Source organism: Aythya ferina, assembly GCF_964211825.1.
Source record: "Aythya ferina genome assembly, chromosome: 15".
Lineage (NCBI taxonomy): Eukaryota > Metazoa > Chordata > Aves > Anseriformes > Anatidae > Aythya > Aythya ferina.
In genome coordinates this window covers 5,993,750-6,008,691 of record NC_140314.1, presented here as the reverse complement: position 1 = coordinate 6,008,691, position 14,942 = coordinate 5,993,750, and the positions used below count along the sequence as shown (strand labels likewise).

The window sequence follows — 14,942 nt, the reverse complement described above, 5'->3', positions numbered from 1 at the left end:
GGAAAGGCAAATTAGGATGAAAAGAGAAAAGGGAGAACCTGACAGTTACAGAGACCAAGGGGGTGGTTGTGGCAAGTCTGTAACAGAATGGCACTGTCATCTAAACCTGACCCGTGCTGCAAATGGAAGGGAAGAAAGGAGGAACGGACTATGAAGGGATGACAAAGCAGGTGCTCTTTGTTCAGCCAAGACACTGATTCTTCCCAGTAGCTTTAGTTCACAGCTAAAGACAGCACTCTGATAGTTATACTGTGCCTTGTGCCTTGTACCAGTACTGCACTGGTACCTGCACTGTATTGCACTGGTGTTGCACTCGCATTGTACCTTGGAGCCAGCTCCAGCTTGCAGATACATCTCGAGGAGTCTGCTTAACAAGCTCTGTAACACGAAAGCCTTTGCTGCTCTGCTTGCTTACATTCATTTTGCTCTTGCTTTATTTGCAGTCGAACTACTGCAAGCTTGACCTTAGCTCCTACTTAACAAATAAATATTTTGTTCTGTTGCTGTTGATTTATCTGGCGTTGCAGGATGAAGTAGATTTAGGGTCAAACTGATAAAGCTGGGCTGCAGCACCTTTAATACGCCCACGCTTGGGAGGTGAGTGCAGGGATCCCTGGGCAACACGCGGCCAGAACATGTTTAACAATGCAAAGGGTGAGCAATACTCCGAGCCACAGGCAGCTCACAGAAAATCAGGGAATTTCTAACTCCGTAAGGTCACAACAGAACAGCTCTTTCCAATACTTTAGTAGTCATCCCCTTCAAAAGTATCCGCTATCAAAAACAAATGCACAGTCCACATGTCGATGCAGGGTAACTACATAAGAAGGGAGCAATTTTCAGAGCTCATTGTCAGGTGAATTAGAGAGTGAGTCCTCTCAGATTTCCAAAATGCTTAAGATGCCATGCAAGGCTTTTTCTTGCATTGGTCCCAGGGAGACAGACAAGCAGCTGAGATGGTATTGTGTGAAGAGAAAACAATGATGGAGAAGGAAAACCCTTCACAAACACACTGCCTTGGAAGATGTGCTTGTTTGCCTTAACGAGGACATGTAGAAGAGAGGCAGGAAGAGTAGGGCCACACAATGTCCCAGAGAGGACAAGTCATCTGCTTCCATTAGCCTTTTCTCATCTGCAGATGCAAAGCGAAAAATTAAAGTGAATGGCAATAAATTTAAGCTAGTAGAAGGAAATAGGTTTTTCTGCCTTTTACAAACTTTAACACCGGAGGGGGGATGCAACTCCACATTCTTCAAGGTAAAAGCCACATCAGAAATAAAAAAACCTTTTTTGGCTGGGGAATACACTATCGTACAGTGCTCACTTGGAGCTCCCCCAGTGCCTGGCTGCTGTCTGAGGCAGGATGCTGCTCTAGATGGCTCTGATGTGGCCTCTCACAGTGAGTCCTGAAGCTCCTGCACTTGCTTAAAAGGAACTCATTGTGGTAATAGCCTGCAAGGATTGTCTGAGCCTGCAGTCCTGGATGCACTGCTAGGAACGGGAACAGTCAAGAGTGTGGCTGGCGGGGAGGGCACAGAGATCTTTGGGGATTTAAGTTAAATTAAGGGATGCAGGGCTGGTGCTTTCCTTGGCTTTACACACCATGGGCTGCCAAAACGTGGTGGCTGTGCTCAGGGTGATGGGCAATGCTGACCAGTGCCTGTGCTTGTGTCCTGCCCGGCGTGCTCGGCTCACATGAGGTGTCAGGGGGCCGCGGGGACTGGGGACAACCTGGCTGCGAGCACCCTGAGGGGCCCGGCTGCCCCAGGAATGCACCCGGAGCGCTGTCAGCGCCTGGCAGGTGCTTTGTGCTGGGCTCTGTGTGCTCAGGCAGGGCAGCACGTAGCCCAGACGCATTATTGAGACAGGAATTTCTTGTCATCGCAAGAGCTTGACTTACCTTTGTCATTTTAATGCATTGCACTCAGAGGTTGGTTTGAAAAAAAAACACAACACACTCTCTCCCCCCCCCGCCCCCCCCCCCCCGGCTTTTCAGAGATAATTTAAGGCTCTTTCTCTGAAAGGCCTTTTTATGATTTCAGTGGCTCCCAGGGCAAGGATGAAATACCACGAGCAGCAGTGACACGTAGCTCTTGCACTGCAGGGTGCTCCGCTCCAGCAAAGCCCTGCAGGAGCAGACACCTTGCCCAGGGCACGGAGCTCATGCCCCTGCCAGCTGTCATCGCGGTGCCCATGTCCTGTGCCCCCTGCCAGCCCCGATCCTGCTCGCCCGCCTTTACGCCCCCCCTGCCTCTCTGCTCACTTGAGCAGGCAGGGTTGAGTCATCCCAGGCATGCTCTTCGGAAAACCGTTGCCTCCAGCCCATTTCTTGGAAACTAATAAAAAAAAAAATCCCAGAAGTGTTGCGACACACTTACAGCTTCTGCTTCTGGGCACCACCGCGCTGTGACTTCTCCGCACTGTGCGGCAGCTCCGGCATGCACCGAAGCGGCCGTTTGCCTCGGGACCGTGCTAGCACAGCTATGCTCTCCTCACGTCGGGCCACTTCCTTCCCTACCCTCTGTGCATTCACAAGTCTGAGGACATGCTTGCTGAATAATATTCTTTATACGATCTAACCTTTGGATAAATGCACCTTTAGCCCTGTGCTTCCTTACAATGTAAGAGATCTTTCTTCCCCAAACAAACTTATTCCACTGACTATTTATTACCAGATCTCAATTTCCTCCAGAGGAGATGTTAACCTTTAGGAGGAATGCAAGCTCCAGGTATTTTGTACCTTTGACTTAAATTAATTCCATTCTCCATCTTGCTCACGGTCTGGAGCTGCCAGGGCAGCCACCTTCATTAACTTCATCTCCTTCCCTCTCTCACTTAGAAGCTGCTCTTTCAAAATGAGGAATCCCCCCAGAAAGTTTCAGATCTAATTTTGCCTTTCCATTTCATGTATGCTGAATCCACTCATGATCATTTGATCCAAGCTCATTTTCCATGGCTAGCTATTACATGTCCTCCACTTCAGACACAGAGTCTGCAATCACATCCCTTCTGGGCACCTCAGAGCTTACTTTATGATAAAGTTTACAGGCTACGACACCGAGGGATACAAGGGCTTTACCATCATCAACAACCTTTGATCTCTACTTGACATCAACAAAGTTAAAGTCTCCCTTAACAACACTATTTCTTTCTCTAGCAGCCTGGAGATCTCAAACCCTATCCAAACCTGAATCTGGAGGTTTCTAATAGTACTCAAAGAATCTTTTTATTTCCCTGTGTCAGCAGAGTGTTCGGAGGGTCATAGTACTGCTAGTAAAGGACTTTGAGGTCTCGGGGAGGAGGAGGCTATAGAGGAATGCCAAGCACCTTTTCCCATGTATATGTTCTTGCACACACATGCATAGGTTTGTAATTTGAAACTCTCTTTACTTCTGGACAGGCTTTGCAAACTGCTTAGACCACATTCTCTGAGGTGTTTAAAGAGGGTGGAGTAAGCAGTATTTATTTAGGTACTCTACAAACCTTAATAAGAATCGAGTGCTTGTAGCAATCGCAGAGAACAAACAGAAAGCCAGCTGGCAGAAACTGAACAGTGCCACTGCATTTTTATTGCTTCTAACACAAAAAAAATATATTATTACAAAAAAATGTCTTTTTTAATTTCTTTTATCTCTGATCCTGTATTAATTTGTCTGCTCTGTGCAGCAGTATTATTAGCTGTAATCTATTTTTCAACTGGCTCTAAAAATTCATCTTTTAAATTGCCTCCTGGTCCAACTCCTCTTCCGATCATTGGTAACCTGCATTTGGTGGATATTAGAAGGCAAGATAAATCTCTAATGAAGGTAGGACAAAAAAACCCCAAACCCAGACCCTTGTGCATTTTAAACCTGCCTGGGCTATATCTGTGCGTTTTTGTTTTTTTTTTTTTGTCTTTTTTAATTTGAACTAAATTGTAAAGGTGTGAAAATTGCTTTATAATATTTTCTCTGATCTTCTTCAAGCCAATGTCTGTGTTGATGCAATGCCATTTGTGAGCGATCAACCATTAAAAAAAGACCTCTGGGTAATATGTGATTTCTTCATGTAATTGTGATGATGTACATGAAGTGTATAATGCTTGTGGGATTTTAAATATTAATTTGACAGCTCTGATGCACAGAAAACTTGTATAGCATTAGGAAAGAACTAGCATGAAATGAAACTGCTTCCTTATCCCGCGCCCTAGAGAAGCGGTGGGGAAATTTTACGATGCGGTGACCCCAGCACTGCTTCAGAGGGTGCCAAATCCAGACACCCTGTTGCAAAATCGACTTCCCTCTGGCTGAGTTGGATTTGCATTAAAATCTAGATAGCAGTACAAGAGTGGGATGGAAAGTTTGAGCAGCCTGGAAGCTCTTCCATTAGCTTGCAATTGAAACGACTTACTTTGCTCGTGCTGGTAAACCGCTTGTTGGCATCAGGTGAGGCTGGCACAGCCCGGGGGGTTGCTGAGCGCTCCCTCCTCGCCCTGGCAGAGAAGCACCAAGGGATCGACCTGCTGGGGACACAGAGAGAGTGAGCAAACAGACAGCAGCAGCGGTGCCCAGGCTCCCTAACACCCCTGCCACACAAATGCTGGCAGCTCTTGGGGAGGATTTGTGGTGCTGGGGGGTGAGGCTGCAGCCCCTGGGCTTGTCTGTGGGCAACAGCAGGGTTGGGGGCAGTTTACGCAGCGGGGCTGGGCAGATGTTTGCCTCTGAACTGTGTTTTTGAATTACCTCTGCATGCTTTCATCACCTGCAAGGCTGTATTTGGTATCGCCTATGTTTGCCTTTAATTTGGGATGAATCCAGAGGGGTTATCCCTGCTTCTCACCCCACAGATAATAAAAAAAAAAACGGTGACTGCATTGAGCAATATGCAGCAGTGGTTGCTGGCTGGGCACTCCAACAGGAGAGCTGCAGGCAGGCAGGATGCACCCTTCTCCTCCACAAAAGCTGCTGCTGCAGCAGCAGCAGGCTGAGGCTACACACACACAGCGTGTGCCTGCCTGGGAGGCAGAGCAGGGCTGGTGCTGCCCTTCTCTGCTGTCCCCAGGGACTGCCAGGAGCATGGTGCAGCCGCAGCAGCGGTGTTCAGCCTCATGGGCAGGCTGCTGGTGCAGTGACGTGGAGATACCCAGGGAAAAAGCAGGCATTGAGGACACAGCAGGCACGTAGCAGCAGGCACACGTGCGATGGTCCTCACCGAGCACGCATTTCCTCAACTGTCTTCTGCTACACTCTGCAAAGAGCCCGGCTATGCTGTGGCAAAGATGTGCCCTTTTTGGTGCAAAACGAGCATCTCTCTGCATACGAGCACAGGGTCAGCCAGCAGTTCAGGCAGCCTCCTGCTCCTGCCACAGGTTTCCCTGCTGTGCCCAGCTAAGCTAGAGTTACCAAAGCCAGGTCCAAGCACAGGGGCATGGGATTGCAATTCGTGGTCGTGCAGGGCAAACTGTACACCCAGCGTGGGTGAGCTTGGCTCCTGATCTAGCAGCAGGGATGCTGGAGTGCTTTGGTACAAGATGGGTGTCATGAGCAGGAGCTTTCCCGAGTGACAGCATCATTATTTGCACTGAAATGCCTGCTCCGTTTTTGTCTCTCTCTGGTTTGTCAACTTGGGCTGCCATTTGAGGTCTGGTCTTTAACTCTAGGTACTTGGTTTTTGTTTTTCACTTTTTGACTTTCCCCTTAACATAGAAATGAGATTAGCAAGGCCCCGACTGAGGGGTGGGGGCTGCCGTGGGGCAATAAACCCCAACAACCAGCCTGGCATCCATGCAAACACCTGGTGCTTGACCATGATGAGCTTCGACTGATGGATGCCACTCTGCAGGGGGTGGCTCTGCATCAGACATAGCAAGTCCTTTCTGAAAGAAACGGGCACTTTCCTTCTTTGCTGACTGTCACAGCTTGCCTCTCTTTCAGCTTGCGGAAGAATATGGCCCGGTCTTCACCCTCCATTTTGGCTTCCAGAAAGTTGTGGTCCTGACTGGGTACGAAGTTGTGCGGGAGGCGCTTGTGAACTACACAGAGGAGTTTGTAGACAGACCATCCATCCCAATATTTGACCAAATTCAGAACGGAAACGGTACTAGAGAAATGAGGGGGGGCGGGCGGGAGGGATGGTACCGTCGCTCAGTGCTTCCCTAGAGCCAGGCTTTTAAAAATCCCCCTTGGACCCTCCTGAAGCCAAGCCGATGGAAAATGTTTGTTTTTTCTCACTTTCACGCACGTCTCCTTTACACTGCCATTGTTTTTGGCAGTGCACCTGCAGACTGATCCCTATCCTAAGCATTGGAGGGCAAGGTGTGGGATTTTTAAAGGTGCAGTGGTAATTCTGGGGTGATTTCCATAAATGCCCCTGAGAGCAGCTCACTGCCACCACCACATTTCCAAACCTCCCCTGTGGGGTCATGGGACTTTGGACTGGCTGGCTGGGCTGTACGGATCTGAAGGGTTTGTCCTGTTCACCTGGTGCTAGGTACCTCAGTTTTGGATGCTGGATTCCCCAGCATCTTGTCTCCACCAAGGCTGGGATGTGAAATGTATTCAGCAGTGGGCTGAGTCTGGAAATTCTTGCCACAAACATCCCATAGTTTTCCCAAGGTGGCTCTCCATCCCTGACTAGTTCAGAGGACATCTTGCCCTGTTCTTCCGCCCTCTGCTTCGGTTGGGGCTTTAGCGGTGAGCAGCCAAAAGGCAGCTTTATATGCTGGTCACAGGCTGGAGCTGGGATTACAATTAGAAATTAAATTACCCAGCCATAATATCAAGAGATGAATTTATCGCTACATAAGGAAAAGGAATCGATGGGGAGAAAAGCATCGTTCAGAGCTGATTTACATATAAAATATCCCTTTGGGAAACTGTCGGTATTGCACTATAAGTCCTTTCACACTTACCTTCCTAACCCAAGTTGGAGCTGCTCAGAGGTGACCTGAAGCTGTAAATTCACAGGGGCTGTTAAGTAGCAAGGGTCACAAATTCTCCAATGAAACATTTTTTCTCTCCAGCAAATGTCAATTTGTTGACTCTGAAGCTGTTTGCAGAAAATGAGTGGTCCAGATGAAATTGCCTGAATTAAAGAAAAATCAAATTTAGAAATTTGCTTTGACATTTTTAAATTGAGAAGTTTTGCTTTCCAAATTAAAACTACCCTGCTGTAAAACTGTGTTTGTTCTAAAAAAGGCAAATAGATGTAAAAACCTTGCAGCCAAGATGTGAAATACTATAATCCAGCTTTTTTAATTGACACTGTCTGAGACAGTCCTCAGATTACTAACACAATTTTTTTCTTTCACTATCTCCAACCCTCTGATGGGATGAAATACCCATCCCTGCTCATGGTGGCTGTGATCATCAAGGCATGAGCTCAGTGACAGCCACAAAATGATAGTGTTTTTACCACTGCTGAAAATACATTGGGAGTGTATTTTCACTGTTACTGGGAATCTCAAAAAAACAGTTCAGCACTGTCTAGGGTTTACAAGACTGAATTATCCCATCCCACAAAGATAAAAGATCTTTATGATTGGAATAGAACAAAGGGAGAAGCTTCAAAGATACAACGCTGTTGCTTGAGGCCCTAGACTTGCAACCAAACAGGGTAAGAATGGTTGCATGATTGACTAAGTCCAACCTCTCTCCCCAGCCCTACAGCCAAGCAGTGGTGGTCTGAAAGCCCTAACTGCTTATCTTGCAGCTGGGGCAGGCTGGGCTGGGTGGGAGCTGGTTTTTCATGAGCTACAGGCTCGGTGAGACTGGGAAAACTGAGCTGAGAGGATACAGGGATGGGGCACAGAGAAATGGGAGATCCTTATTCCCCAAATCCATTAGAAACTGGGCAGCACAAACACTTGTGGAGATCCCGCTTCGTCCAGTTCCGTATCTTGTTTTGTGTGGTGGGGATCCTCTGTGCATGGTGCCAGCAGTGATGTCTCATGGCTCCCCCAGGTGTCTTCTTCTCCATCGGGGAGCTGTGGAGAACAACGCGGAGATTCACCGTGTCCAGCATGCGCAACCTCGGCATGGGCAAACAAATGATGGAAGGGAAAGTCTTCGAGGAGCTTCACTTCCTTATCGAGATGATCAAATCCTTCAAAGGTGAGCTGGGGACCATCACGGTGCTCCACAGCACCACATGTGTCACTGCTGCTGCTACAACATCACACCAACACCTCCATCCTCCTCCCATTGCAGGGGAACCTTTCAGCCTGAGGTCCTTCAACATCGCTCCCATCAACATCACCTTCCTCATGCTCTTTGGGGACAGGTTTGACTACAAGGACCCAACATTTCTCACTCTCTTAAGACTCATAGATGAAGTTATGATTCTTCTGGGATCTCCGTATTTGAATGTAAGTAACCTGTCCCACAGGGTAATGCCTTTTTCCGCTGGCACATTGCAACAAGCCACACAAATCACAGGGAACAGTTCAGGAGTTTCCAAATGTTTGGAACCTGTTGTTACACCTCTAACGTTCTTCATGTACCACCTTGGTCACCACAGGTGTACAGCCAGATTCCCCTCTGATATCCGGCTTTTGCACCATCCTGCAGATCTGTGTGGAGCTAAAATGAGAACTGAACTATGGTCATTTTAGCTCCACAGGTATTTGATTGCTCCTTCAACACAATCACACCATCTAGGCTTTCTCTGCCTTTGTGGTGTTTTCTAAAAAGACACATTCAGTGTTGATATCTAGGTGAGGGAGACTTCACAGACTGCATTAAAAATGCTTTCTTAGAGAGTACCAGGAAAACTCTGCATATCTTCAAACCATCATACCCAATCATTCATAACGGGTGCTGGAAAAAAACAAGCAGTCACATAAACTGCCTGCCTGCCTGGCGTGCTGAGAGGCTGACCAGCCTGTTACTGGTAGAGGAGCTGCTCCCACACAACAGTGCAAATGTTTATAATTAGGTAGTACTGAATAAAAGCTCATAGGTTTCAAAGCCCACCCTCACGAAAATGTGCCGGTGAGCCCTCTGGGTCCCTGGGATGCTAAAATTGTACAGCTAAAAGACGAATCTCACCTGATCTATCATGTCCTAGGAAGAAGGTATTTCATCATGTTGATACTTCTACTGATCTATTGCTTCTCTTTTTTAATTCCTCGTTAGTATTTCAATTTCTACCCATTCCTCGGATTTCTCTTCAAAACCCACAAGATTTTGCTTGAGAAAATAGAAGACGTGCGCACCATTATAAGGCAATACATGAAGGCAAGTAGGGAAGATATCAATGAGAACAGCGTGAGGAGCTACACTGATGCACTGATATTCAAGCAACACGAGGTATGTCACTGCTTAGCTCTGTTGGCTGTTTGCAGTGTCTCGTTTGGATTTTCTAGGTCAAACAGTTGCTGAGTCTTGCTTTCAGTCATCTCATGTGAATGTGTGGAAGGTAACTCTGTTATTCTTGTGGCACTGAAATCAGATTCCTGTCTCAGACAGTTGGTTTAATTTACTGCAGGGATTTTTCTACCAAAGTGAAGAAGTGAAAGTCACTCTCTCAGTCCAGTCCTGAAATAGCAGCACTAATAACGTGAGATGAACTCTTTGTTCATAGTAGAAAATGCATGAATTCACATGAAAGCTGACTCTGCCTTTCTTTTTATGACAACAGATCAATTAATCATTGATACAGTTGCTCCAAGATGAATGATACACTTAAAGCACTTGAGTGATAAATTGTCAGTACGTTTGCTAGCCCTGCCCTGCACCTCACTTTAGCAGAGACTCTGCAATTTCACACATCAGTTGATTTCATTCCACACAAAATATTTGGACTCTGAGTTTTTTCTTCTTTCCCACTGGAGCTGGGCCAACGTGAGGCATTAGCTCTTCTACACACCTATATGGAGGAAGGTTCACTGCAGTCCTAAAGCCCAGGAGAAGCACTCTGAAATGTCATTTTGAACACTGGTGGGGATGCAGTCTTGCTGCTCCCTTCCTGGGTAGGAAGAGTCTGGGATTAGCTGAATCTCCCTCCGTACAGGGGAGCCACTGGGCTCTTTCCAAACCTGTAAGGCTGAGACTATCAACAGCATCTGGCCCTGAGCCCCAGGCTGCTTCTGGGTGGGGACGAATTCCAAATCACCACTCCACTCCAAATCTCCTGTCTTTGGTGCTGTTTGCTGTGTGTGCAAGATCAAGCCATCCATCACCCAGCTCACAAACACAGGATCATGCCCAACAGTTGTGTGGGTTATGTGGTATTTCCCAAACCCGCTGAGTGCTGACACTTCGTTTTTTAAGAGCTTTCTTACCGGTCACTATGCTTGTGTCTCTCAAGGAGAAAAACAAGAAAGACAGCATCTTCCACGATGAAAACCTAATAGCATCCATACTGGACCTGGTCATGGCAGGAACAGAGACCACAGCCACGACACTCCAGTGGGCCATCCTGCTCATGATGAAGTACCCGGAGATTCAGAGTGAGCTCCTTTCACCTACTCTCCTCCTGTGGCATGGCTGATATGGGAGGGAGAGGCCTCCCACCTCTTTAATTTACGAACTCCCACTGTAATTAGATGCTGAATGAAGTTACAACAAAAGAGTCCCTGTGCCTTGCTGGGAGAAAGAGTGGAGACCAGAGCATGATGCTGGGAGAACAGCCCATGCACGTGCCTAAACTAGAGACAGAGCTAGGGAAAGCTGGGATGGTGTTTTAAGAATCCTCTCCCTCCAGACCTGGAAAAGCATACTTTTACCAAAACTGAATCCGGAAGTGTTGGCTGCCTTGCTGGGACACATCTTTTTTTGTTCTGAACTTTTTTTTTGAACTTTCTTTGCTCCTCCCAGAAAAGGTGCAAGAGGAGATTGGAAGAACCATCAAAGTTGGAACGTGGGCCACGTACGAGGACCGGAAGAACATGCCCTTTACCAACGCGGTGTTACACGAGGTGCAGAGGTTTATCACCCTCCTGCCCCACGTTCCCCGCTGCACTGCTGTTGACACCCACTTCAGGGGCTACTTCCTCCCCAAGGTAGGTAACTGCTCCAGCCCATTTTTGGGTTGCTCCTCCTGATTTCTGCTGGTAGGACTAGAGACCACTTTCTTTAGAGTGAGCTACAGGACAGGAGCCCAAAGTGTCCAAAATTACCCACAGAAGGGTTTCTTCCTCTCCAGTGACTATGCTGAGTCCATGGAGAACAGTGTTAGAGGACTTGATTCAGGCCCTCTCATGCTCAGCACTTCCTCACTCCAGGAGTGACCTTGGTTTACCTCTTTGATGCTATCTGCACAGCGAAGCATCTGCCAGGGAATTTACAGGATCTGCCTGAGGTTTTCGCTGTGCCACGTGGCATTTGGCTTCGATCCTTGGCACTGCTGGGAAATTCTCACTGACATCTCTCTCTGTTGACTGATGGGATAAAACCTTCAGGGTCAAATCTCCTGGGACAACAACGTTTGTGTCACAAAATAAAGCAAAACAGCTCCTGCCCAAGAATTTTACTTACAAAGCTACTTTCATGTATTTTCTTCCAGGGTATAATTGTAATCCCATCACTCACTTCCGTGCTGCTGGACAAGACACAGTGGGAGACACCACACCAGTTCAACCCCAACCACTTCCTCGATGCTGAAGGGAATTTTGTGAAGAGGGAGGCTTTCCTGCCCTTCTCCACAGGTGACTAAAGCCCTGACCTGCAGAGCTGAGGCTACAGTGGGATCATTTCATTACAATGCGCACTAATGGGGTCTTCTCAACTAAGTGGTGCCTTTTTGGGGCTGCCAAGGATTCCATCAAGACCATTTCTTTTAGAGGAAGAAGCCACCCTGTGGTTGGGGGGGTTATTGGGCACTTGGCATCCTGGATTCTGTTCCTGACACTACCTTTGTCTGCAATTTTGGTCATCTCAAACTTTTTTTTTTTTTAGTTTCACCTGTAATATACAATGAACATTCTCTCCCTGGAGGCTCATAATCCCAGCCCCCTTCGGACTCAAACTGAGCTAATGGCTGGAACAGTTGTTAGGTATCAGAAACTCTCCCCTGAGCCTTCGTAAAAGACGAAATATCACTTAGTGCCTTCCTGACAGCCATAAATGCTTCCAAAGGCTGCTAATTTCCAGAAATGCCTGCCTCCCAGCCTGTGCTCTCCATGACTACAGCCGCGTGCATTACAAGAGGGCACAGCTGGATGGAGCAGTCTTGCTGGGATTTTAACAAATCTCAGCACTGCAGGAGCCCATAAGTACTACAAAGGGAAACTTCCTGTAAAATCCTACAAATCCTCCTGTGTAACCTTACGCTTCCCAGCTGTTCCTCTGCAATGATGGCTTGAAGGTGTTCCAGAACATGCTACAGCCTCAGACCCTTCTGACTTTAGGAAGCCAGTTCTCGCTGTCCACCAAGTGCTTCACCCCTACAGGGACTGTCATGTGAGGGCTGGGAATCTGGCACAAAGGGGGAGTAGGAAAGGAGAAACAGTCTTTTATTACAGTGAGAAGTGAGTTTTGGACCATTCCACTTTGGGAAGAGGTGGCATGTTTCTATCAGGCTGCTTTTCAAGAGAAAGGGACCAGTTAAAGATACTGAGGGAGTTGGAAGGTTCGTAAGTCCATGCATGCGATTTGGTGAAGGAAAGGATCTCCTCCTTATTGAATACAAAAGTTGCAACCCTAATCCACAGCCCTGCTGTGCTAAGCACCCTTATACGCAGAACAGGAGCCTGTCTGCTCCAGAGAGCTGGTGATCTAAACAGGCAGTCTTGTGGGGAGGGGAACAGGGCGAAGGAGAGGAAGGGATTTGCTTGGTCTCTTTGCACGCAAGTGACAGGCAGGATAACAACTCATTGCCTAATGAGGCGAGAGATCCCCCATTCATTGGACAAGATAACCTCCGAAGAAAGGAGAGAAGAGAGTACATCATAAATACAAAATAACCCTGCAGCTTGCCACGTGGCTGCCACTTGATGCCAGTGTGAAGGGTCAGCTACCTTTAGCAACTTGGGCTGCTCTGCTCCAAAATGCCCTGAAGCCACCTCAGAGGTTTCACCCCTGTTTCCATTATGTTTCCTGTTTTTAACTTGATACTTCCATCAAGTAAACCCACTGCTTTCCTCTGCAGGGCGAAGGAACTGTATCGGAGAAAGCCTGGCCAAGATGGAACTGTTTGTCTTCTTTGTAGGATTGCTGCAGACATTTACTTTCCAACCCCAGCCAGGAGTTTCAGAGTCCGACTTGGACCTCACTGTCCCCCAAACAACCTTCACGTTAAGGCCTCGGCCGCAGGCAACCTGTGCTATCCTACGTGAATAACCACAGCTTCGCTGAAGAGCCCCCCAGGCAAGCGGGGAAGCTGCTAAGGCCCAACTTAGCTTGGCTAGGACTCGCTACCCCCATCCTGACACATCACGCTCGTAGTTCCTTCTCGCTGTCTCCATCCACTCCCACTCCACTGCCCTCCACCTCTCCATCTGCCCCGCAGGTCACTGACCCGCTCGTTGGTCCCGAGCTGCGAGGGGGTGCAGACGATCGATGTCAAACTGTGATCCTGGCTCACCAACACATTCTCCAGAGAGGGAGGCTGTGCCTGGAGCAGGTGGAAGGACCACGGAGGATGTCTGGTGACATGCACACAGTCCATGAGATGTAGGTGTGACATCCAGGTTCCCACGGCAAAGCAGCAAGGTTGATAACATTGCACAAATCTGCCCCAAATCCCTGGGACAGACACACTGACACTCACAGCGAGTCACAGAAATATGCCATGGGTCACACAGTTGAACCATCTGCAGGTACCTCCTGAACCAAGCTCTCCATAGCTTCTAGGCAAATTCTGTCAGGCTAGGCAGCCAGGTCAAACACAAGAGTGAAAAATAACAGACCAGTTCATGTGATTTGGGGATGAAGTTCTTTATGCCTTGGAACAGAGTCCTGAAAGACACCTCAAAGTCTGCGAACCTGTTTAATTGGCTGAGTGATGCTACCACCAAGTTCACTGCTGCTTCACAGCCTGAAAGAAAGAAGAGCTACATTTCTGACACCAGTTTATATTTGTACCAGCAACTGATCATAAAAGGCTAATGATACAGGAAAATAAACAAGAGCAATTTCTCGTTTTATGACTCTCTGTTTTTCCTGACCATGTTGAATAGGAGCAAATGTTTTCCCTCTCTCACGATCTCCTGGGGAATCAATCCGGTATTTGGGACACTTTGGCCACTGGAACCAACCATGCAAATGGAGTCTAATTTCACGGTGCCTACATTGCATACATGCACTCAAGGAGACTTGGGATCAGGGATTAGAAGCGACCTGGTTTTGGTTATTTTCCTTTACTCTGTGGCTTTATCTGGCTGCTGTCCCTACCTGTAGCACTCTTATCTTCCATCACACTCTGCAATCCTATTCCAGTTGATGTATAGCTCAGGCAATTTTCCATCCGCATAACCACCTGTGAATTGCCTTTTCCATATGCATTATCTTATCATGTACTTTATCACCCTGTTTGTCTCTCCCTTCATGGGAACCCAATAAAGTTTTAATTTTCCCATGTCTTCATTATATCTGATGTGCCTGCCACCCAACCCTGTGCTGCACAGAACATGAAGGTTGATCCTGAGCCCAAGAGTGACAATGAATATTGTCAGTTCAACTCGTATCTGGTGGATGAGAGGTTCTGAATGCCCTGGTCCTACTAACAAACTGCTCAGCAGGACACCCTCCATATCTGCAGAGTGGTTTCTCCAAGGCAAAGAGCTTTCCCTTTGAGCTCAGCTATGGCTACTGGTCAGTCCTGAGGATAGCCTTTGTTTTTCACTTTTTTTTTCCTTGCCTAACCATCACATCTTGCTTGCAGGGGCAGAATGAAAGGTTCCCACCACACCTTCACTGATGCTAGTGCTGTCTCTCTGCATAGTGCCTTGGACCTTGAGTCTCTCACCTCAGCTCTGGCCCTCCCAAAGCATCACTTGCTGACTCTGTTTCTGTTGGGCAGCA

At 47.7% G+C, this 14,942-nt stretch overlaps 1 protein-coding gene across 1 annotated transcript; it reads left to right on the top strand.

Annotated features, from left to right (window-relative positions):
* The first annotated feature begins 3,371 nt into the window (after window positions 1-3,371).
* LOC311444956 (cytochrome P450 2W1-like) lies at window positions 3,372-14,065 on the top strand. The gene is made up of 9 exons (XM_084536455.1): window positions 3,372-3,806; window positions 5,913-6,075; window positions 7,941-8,090; window positions 8,187-8,344; window positions 9,114-9,287; window positions 10,288-10,429; window positions 10,797-10,981; window positions 11,485-11,626; window positions 13,069-14,065. The coding sequence occupies exons 1-9, from the start codon at window positions 3,609-3,611 to the stop codon at window positions 13,257-13,259; spliced, it is 1,503 nt and encodes a 500-aa protein (XP_084392581.1). The 5' UTR covers window positions 3,372-3,608; the 3' UTR covers window positions 13,260-14,065.
* The last annotated feature ends 877 nt before the right edge of the window (window positions 14,066-14,942 follow it).